Source organism: Pocillopora verrucosa, chromosome 4 (assembly GCF_036669915.1).
Source record: "Pocillopora verrucosa isolate sample1 chromosome 4, ASM3666991v2, whole genome shotgun sequence".
NCBI classification, from domain to species: Eukaryota; Metazoa; Cnidaria; class Anthozoa; order Scleractinia; family Pocilloporidae; genus Pocillopora; species Pocillopora verrucosa.
The window spans coordinates 28413027-28421550 of NC_089315.1; the positions used below are offsets into that span (position 1 = coordinate 28413027).

At 42.6% G+C, this 8524-nt stretch overlaps 1 protein-coding gene across 1 annotated transcript; it reads right to left on the reverse strand.

Moving 5' to 3' along the window:
* Positions 1–873: 873 nt before the first annotated feature.
* On the reverse strand, positions 874–6909 carry LOC131785208 (uncharacterized). Its single transcript, XM_059102056.2, has 3 exons — positions 6822–6909; positions 3408–3885; positions 874–2506 (listed from the first exon to the last, which is right to left on the reverse strand). The coding sequence occupies exons 2-3, from the start codon at positions 3882–3884 to the stop codon at positions 1292–1294; spliced, it is 1692 nt and encodes a 563-aa protein (XP_058958039.2). The 5' UTR covers position 3885; positions 6822–6909; the 3' UTR covers positions 874–1291.
* Between the last annotated feature and the right edge of the window lie 1615 nt (positions 6910–8524).

An 8524-nucleotide genomic window follows, 5' to 3' on the forward strand; every position in this document is an offset into this window, starting at 1 on the left:
TGTAATTATCGGAATTTGCTTCGTTGAGAATTTGCCTAAAATAGTATGACCTAGCCATTTTACTGGCAAATAATCGATTTATCAAACCCCCAAGGCTTAACTCAAGCAATCATCACGTAGTTTCTCTCGCTATTCCCTCTTTATTTTTTGTTTAGACCGATCATAAGATGTCTTTATACCTCACCCATTTATCACATCTTCGCGGCCTTCAAATTATATTGTATCACCATAAAAAGTAAAAAACATTGAATCGAAAGGCACGAACGATTGTATAGTTTCAAACTATGAATATAGTTGTCATAAACTCGTCGGCTGTTAAATGAGAAAAACGTTTCATAATAAAGGTTATCAAAAACACTTATAAGTCAAAATATAAAAATCTCCCAACACCACCCAAAAAATTTGAGAAAGCTTTGCTGTTTTTCTAAGTCGGTGTAGTCCTCCATTATGCAAGCATAGTAACAAAGCATAGTAACAATTAGTTTGATATGCTTAACCAAAAAGTAAATATATATGTAGTATATAGTAGTAATACTAGTAGTAGTAGTAGTATTAGTTGTAGTAGTAGTAGTAGTAGTAGTAGTAGTAGTAGTAGTAGTATTAGTTGTAGTAGTAGTAGTAGTAGTAGTAGTAGTAGTAGTAGTAGTAGTAGTAGTAGTAGTAGTAGTAGTAGTAGTAATAGTAATAGTAGTAGTAGTAGTAGTAGTAGTAGTAGTAGTAGTAGTGGTAGTAGTAGTAGTAGTAGTAGTAGTAGTAGTAGTAGTGGTAGTAGTAGTAGTAGTAGTAGTAGTAGTAGTAGTAGTAGTAGTAGTAGTAGTAGTAGTAGTAGTAGTAGTAGTAGTAGTAGTGGTGGTGGTGGCGGCGGTGGTGGTGGCGGTGGTGGCGGCGGTGGTGGTGGCCGGTGGTGGTGGTTGTCGTCGTAGTAGTGGTGGTGGTAGCAGTAGTGGTAGTACTTGGCGCCTCTGTAACATCCTTTGTGGCTCGTCGGAAATAATCAAGGTGGCGAAAGTATTTTTATTCGATACCCTTGAATTTAATTGCTGAATCCTCTATACCATAATTATCATAAACGCCTTTACATAACGCTAAATTCTTCCTCCCTCCTCGTTTAAGCCCCATATTTAGCTTTCACTTGTTCATTGAAAGCACGTGTTAAGCCTCCCCTCAAAAAATCTACTTCAGACTATAAAACCTATTTAAATACATTTTTGCAAAGAAGTAAATGCTTTTTTCATTTGCAGGGCTCCGACTCAGAAACAACGGCAATATTGCTGTGAAACGTCATAAGACATCACTTTGAAATGTAGGCAACGTGTAAACTCGTCGGACTTACGGACTGCCACTTGTTGTTACTTCCTCCCCAGCCATAATGAATAAAGAACTCGGTGTAGTGGTCAGTTTTCCAATCACAGACTGTCTTAGTCTTTCTCCAAAACCACCATCCAGTTTTCTTCTTCTGGCAATGGCGATAGGTTGTTGACTTCGTTGTGAACTTCGTGGCGACTGCAGCGTGGGCGGCCTTTTTCTTTCCGTTGTCGACATAAAAACTAAAGACCACGGGATAACCATATTTTAGAAACCAGACACCTTTTGACACCATCCAAGAGCTTTTTCTCCATGGCCGGCGGTAACCTTTGACCACTGCTTTTGATCCTTGTCGTTCTTTAAACCATGGTTTGATACGGTGCATATTGCGAATTTTTGTTGCTCCCTGACCTCCATCGCACCACGTTCTGAGATATGGTCGAAGGCTTTCTACGAAGACCTTTACTGCACCTGTCAATTGCAAAGGTGCCATGGTGCTACTATCTCCAAAAATTCTTGAACTGAACATAGAGTTATACTTGGAGATCCTGTCGAAGTACCCGAACACCTGAGCCCAGGCAACCGGAACACATCCACTGTAACAGCCACCACAGCACTTATGCTGGTTATAATCAGGGAACTCAGATTCATAGGAAATGGAGCCTTTATTACCACCACTTGGAGAGCGCTGTGACCGCTTACGATGCAAATCAATTACAAAATGTCTACGAATCCGTTCGCTTTTCCGTGACATAAACTCGATGAAAAAGCCTAGTTCTTTCCATTGCAGAGCGTTTCCGACATATTTCCAGTTGCCGCGTACCACAAGCCTAATGTAAGCTATGTGATTGGCTGTCTTTGCTATGACAGAAAGATTGACCTTGGTATTTTCTTCCTGCAAGCAAATATCTACGAGTACCTTACAGAGTCTCTTCTGCCACTGTCCCCCCCTTTTTTCGTAGTTTGTAACAAAAATTCGCACAGATTTAAAGCCTTCACCAAGGGCTACTTTAGCGATGGAACCAGGGGTGAGAGGTTCTTCATAAGTTTCTTCCTCTTTTATTCTTCCACTTGTAAAGGTTTTTTCACTTGTGACCCAGTCTATTTTTGAACGCCTGAGAGCTGCTCGCTCTTTCCACTGTTGGGTAAATCCGGAAGGATTTTTCTTTACCATATTGTCCAACTTACGCCAATCATCAATCTGTTGCAATCAAGAAATGGGGACTCTTTACTTGTAATCAATAAGTATTATACAGTAAAAATTAATTTCGTAATTGGTTCTTTTATAGAAGCTGAAAAGATGAATTTCACTCATTTTAGGCAAATAGATCAATAGTATTTTCATGCCAGAATTGTCTTACTTGTATATGCAGTCATCTTTTGATACGATAAACTGCCACATCTTAGTTTCCCAAACAGGAAAATCCTTTACAATTTATCCCGATAATACGGTACACAACAAAAGTGAGCGGGCTCAGGGCCCCCTTTAGTTAAATGAACCTGTTCTTGCCTTGTTTTAGTGCTACAGTCCACCAAAAATGTATTTGTGAAGGTTTCCCAGCCGATTCTAAAGATGAATTATGTATGGAATGAAGTTTCAAGTTTTTTTGTTTTATCGTTTGTAATTTTTTTCTTTTCGTTTTGCAATTAGAATACCAACATGTATGGCTACATTCCGGTTGTCAAAGGTAAATAAAACGGAGCCAACAAGTTAAAAATTCAGTTTTTCTTTTCGAAGAGTGGCATCCCGGTTGACAAAGAGAACCTTTGTTGAGGGAGTATTAATGCGGTTCCACTGGCACTGCACATATTTCCACTGATATGACTTACCACTTCTTAAGCTTCACTTGGCTTATTGTGAGTACGTTACTATAGTTAGTCCGAAATACGAAGGTCTATGTTTTAAAATCTTTACTTTTTTTTTTGTAACGCGCTCGTGAAAATGACCAACACATTTCTCTGGGAACATAATTTGTTGCGTTTCCTAAGGGTGTGAGTGTTCGCTTCTAGGATGCCAAGCAGCAGTAAGTGCGTTGATGAGGGTCTTAATGAACGTGAGCACCGGTTCTTAGCCCACTGCTTTTATCTTAAGAGAGCCTTACCTCAGCAACATCATTCACCCAATCATAACTTGCCGCCACGATCGTTCCATTTTGATTCGAACAAATCATCAGTCCCCACGGTGTGAGCCGATAAAACTTCTTACACAGCTGACCATTTTTATGAGCTTGCTGCATTAGCACATCAGTTGGTCGCGGATCCGGGCCATGCTCTACCATTCTAAAATCTCCAGTTCTAGAACTGGAAGACAAGATGACATAGCTACGTCCGGTATCGATTTCGTAGTAAGCAACATAGTCAGGGTCGAGATCCAGTCGGTAGATCGGGCGAGTGGGACCACGCCCATCGGATACGTTGACTCGTTTCAGATCTTTGAGGTCGTCAAGTTCACTTTCGGCCAAAATTGATTGTTGAACCTCATATGGCAACTTTAAGGCGGCTGACCCGACCACGAGAATGGTACACAATGGAAACAGAACATGCCATTGTATGTTTTTATTTATGTTACCTGGGGCCATCCTATCAAAGAAAATTATCAAAATAACAACATATCGTCAAGGAAGAGAAGAGGGCAAAAGAGAACGAAAGGATAAGAATAAAAGAGGGCAATAGGAGAAGAAGAGATTAAGAGAAGAGAGGAAGAGGAGAACAAGGGAACAGGAGAACAGGAGAACAGGAGAACAGGAGAACAGGAGAACAGGAGAACAGGAGAACAGGAGAACAGGAGAACAGGAGAACAGGAGAACAGGAGAACAGGAGAACAGGAGAACAGGAGAACAGGAGAACAGGAGAACAGGAGAACAGGAGAACAGGAGAACAGGAGAACAGGAGAACAGGAGAACAGGAGAACAGGAGAACAGGAGAACAGGAGAACAGGAGAACAGGAGAACAGGAGAACAGGAGAACAGGAGAACAGGAGAACAGGAGAACAGGAGAACAGGAGAACAGGAGAACAGGAGAACAGGAGAACAGGAGAACAGGAGAACAGGAGAACAGGAGAACAGGGGAGCAAGAGGATAAGGGGAAAAGGAAACAAGGGAACAGGGAAACAGAAGAACAGGGGAACAGGGGAACAGGGAAACAGGGAAACAAGGGAACAAGGAAATAGTGGAATAGAGGAACAGGGAAACTGAGGAACAGGGGAACAGGGAAACAGAGAAACAGGGAACAGGAAAATAGGGGAACAGGAAAACAGAGAAACAGGGAAACAAGGGAACAGGGGAACAGGAGAACAGGAGAACAGGGAACAGGGAATAGGGGGAACAGGGGAACAGGAAAACAGAGAAACAGGAAACAAGGGAACAGGGGAACAAGGGAACAGGGGAACAGGAGAACAGGAGAACAGGGGAACAGGGGAACAGTGGAACAGGAGAACAGCGGAACAGGAGAACAGGGGAACTGGGGAACAGGGGAACAGGGGAACAGGGGAACAGGGAAACAGGGGAACAGGGGAACAGGGGAACGGGGAAACGGGGAAACGAGGAAACGGGGAAACGGGGCAACGGGGAAACGGGGCAACGGGGAAACGGGGCAACGGGGAAACGGGGCAACGGGGAAACGGGGCAACGGGGAAACGGGGAAACGGGGAAACGGGGAAACGGCGAAACGGGGAAACGGGGAAACGGGGAAACGGCGAAACGGGGAAACGGGGAAACGGGGAAACGGCGAAACGGAGAAACGGGGAAACGGGGAAACGGGGAAACGGAGAAACGGGGAAATGGGGAAACGGGGAAACGGGGAAACGGGGAAACAGGGAAGCAGGGAAACAGTGAAACAGAGGACCAGGGAAACAGAGGAACAGGAAAACAGGGGAACAGGAAAACAGAGGAATGGGGGAATAGGAGAATAGGGGAACAGGGAAACTGAGGAACAGGGAAACAGGGAAACAGAGGAACAGGGAAACAGAGGAACAGGAAAACAGGGAAGCAGGGAAACAGTGAAACAGAGGACCAGGGAAACAGGGGAACAGGAAAACAGGGGAACAGGAAAACAGGTAAACAGGGAAACAGGGCAACAGGGCAACAGGGCCATAGGGCAAAAACAGGGAAACAGGGAAACAGGAAAACAGAGGAATGGGGGAATAGGAGAATAGGGGAACAGGGAAACTGAGGAACAGGGGAACAGGGAAACAGAGGAACAGGGAAACAGAGGAACAGGGAAACAGAGGAACAGGGAAACAGAGAAACAGGGAACAGGAAAACAGGGGAAAGGAAAACAGAGAAACAGGGAAATAAGGGAACAGGGGAACAGGAGAACAGGGAACAGGGAAACAGGAAAACAGGGAAACAAGGAAACAGGAAAACAGGGAAACAGGAAAACAGAGGAACGGGAAAACAGGGAAACAGGGAAACAGGGAAACAGGAAAAGAGAGGAACAGGGAAACAAGAGAACAGGGGAACAGGAAACGGGAACAGGGAAACAAGGGAACAGTGAAACAGGAAAACAGGGAAACAGGGAAACAGGGAAACAGGGAAGCAGGGAAACAGGAAAACAGGGAAACAGGGAAACAGAGGAACGGGGAAACGGGGAAACGGGGAAACGGGGAAACGGGGAAACGGGGAAACGGGGAAACGGGGAAACGGGGAAACGGGGAAACGGGGAAACTGGGAAACCGGGAAACCGGGAACCCGGGAAACGGGTAAACGGGGAACCCGGGAAACGGGGAAACGGGGAAACGGGGAAACGGGGAAACGGGGAAACGGGGAAACGGGGAAACGGGGAAACGGGGAAACGGGGAAACGGGGAAACAGGAGGAAAGGGTAGCAGGGAAACAGGACAACAGGGGACCAGGAGAGTTGTGGAACAGGTGAGTAATGGAACAGGTGAACAGGAGAACAGGGGAACAGGAGAACAGGAGAACAGGAGAACAAGAGAACAGGAGAACAGGGAAATAGGGGACAGGAGAACAGGGAAACAGGGGAAGAGAGGAAAAGGAGAACAGGGGTATAGGGGAACAGGGAAACAGAGAAACAAGGAAACAGAGAAACAGGGAAACAGGGAAACAGGGAAACAGGAAAACAGGAAAACAGGAGGACAGGGGAACAAGAGAACAGGAAAACAGGGTAACAGGAGAACAGATAACACTCATTGTACATCAGCTAAATCTGGTAAATAGTTTCAACAATAGTGAGGTATTATTTTTTTATCTTATCATCTATTCGAGTCACTTCCGGTTTGAATGAAAGTTCTGTTTTGCTCATATATGACACTTATTTCATTGAATGATGTCGACCATTTCTCATAATATCTTTAATTTTATTCTAAGGTGCAATTTTTTCGTGATTTTTTTCTTAACCTTCAGTTTGTTGAGAAGATAAGCATCTCTGTTTTTCTAATGTAAGCTATAATCTTCTTAGAAAAACGTGCGCACAAAGGCAAATATCTTTCATACTGATTCTAGTTTGGCTTATTCCAACCTTAATCGAAGCGTGAGAACTAATTTTAAGGACACCTACCTTTAGCCCGGACGCTTTGAGTACGTCTAACTTGGCCGAGATAAACAAGCGATATGGCCGTAGCACTGCGTGAACAACGAAGCTATTGGGATGCCACTCTTCGAAAAGAAAAACTGAATTTTTAACATGTTGACTCTGTTTTATTTACCTTTGACAATCAAGAGAGAACAAAGGATGGATTATTGTTTTGACTACGATTGATATTCTATTATAGATAGGATAGTCTACAAAGCGGAACCCTTCGCCGATAAAAGTCAATATGTACTTAGAAATCAGCCAAAAAATTGCAATTAAGGGCTTTCTACAATAATGTGAAAATTTTTGTTTTTAAGAGAAGCTTGGCAAAATGATGCTCATTTTTATTTCACGGCTTTGATCAATTCAAAACGACGAAAAATGCAGTTAATCATGCACAAAGGCTATTGTGTTCGGAAACTGACGACTTTAGCGTGTTTCAGTTACACGGTTTATTTCTGATCAAAACTGATAAGTAAACATGCTATTCTTTTGGCCGTGATTCGATTTTGGATTTTAGAGATTTCCGTCAGTGAGAGTTAATAGCATGTACTACCTCTGCCGACAAGTAACTTTATGATTCTACTTTGTTAGGAATATTATAATGAGGATAAGATTAATAGTGATTTTACGGTCGTATGCTCAAGCTCAGAAAATGCGTCTTTGAAATACCAAAATCCTTTTTAGAATTGCTTGGCCTCTGTCAATATATATCGAACACTCTGATTGGATTCACAAAATGACCTGCAGAAATTCGGTCAATGTTTCTAACGACCAGGTTGAGGCAAATTTCTTTGTCAAAATACCGATTTTGTTGTAATATTCGAATATTTCGTCAACTAAAAAACGACCATGCGATCTTGAAGTCAATTGAAATTTCCAAATAAACATTTGATAGTTTTTGGAACAAGTCTAATAGAGCTTATCTGATGAAACTTAATTAGAGAAAATTTCTGACTGCCGGGCACCTATAGTCCATAACAGACAGTGCCTTCCACAGGTTAAAAGCCTAAGTTTGGCAACGAGGTTTATTTGGGATTTTTAATTTTAGGTCCGAAAACTACAAACACGGAAATAAATAGCTCATTTGTTTTTTCTTGATCGGTAAACCTATCTATTTTACCTCGAAGAGACTGTCTGAATCTTTGTTTGCGTCGCTGTGAAAAATAAAACGTAAACACTGGGACTTGTTTACTGTGTTTGCATACTAATACTTGAACTTTTCTGATGGTTCCTCAACGTAATCATTGCTTCATAACGGAAGCTAATGTCCTTAGTCAGTGGGTTAACAACTGGCTCCCACACGGCAGAACAGTGAAAATGTCGTATGAACTTTGAATAGACATTGTTCTGTTATTTTGCATAGAGATATGATTGAAGAACTTAATATGCTGGCTGGAAATTTGTTTTCATAATACGCTCTAGCCGTTATGATCTTTTTAACAACGGCTGCATGTTAGAAAGATGCCATTCAGTTTCACAATCAAAGTTGTGACTGAAACAGCACACAGCAAAGATTCAGCATTCACGTAATTGTATTTTCATCGTGTTGTGTATCGCATAAATATTGAGCCAACTTTGTCCCTATCCACGACAGAGATCGATTCGCGAAAAATATACAGACTATATTCAGGCTCTCAGTGGGGTGATGGCTTTTACGGCTGACGGTTAAAATTTTGGCCAATTTA

Coding starts and splice junctions, on each gene's coding strand:
- LOC131785208 (XM_059102056.2), bottom strand. CDS start 3,884: ATGGCCCCAGGTAACATAAATAAAAACATACAATGGCATGTTCTGTTT. Junction 2,507..3,407: donor GGGTGAATGATGTTGCTGAG/GTAAGGCTCTCT, acceptor TGATTGCAACAG/ATTGATGATTGGCGTAAGTT.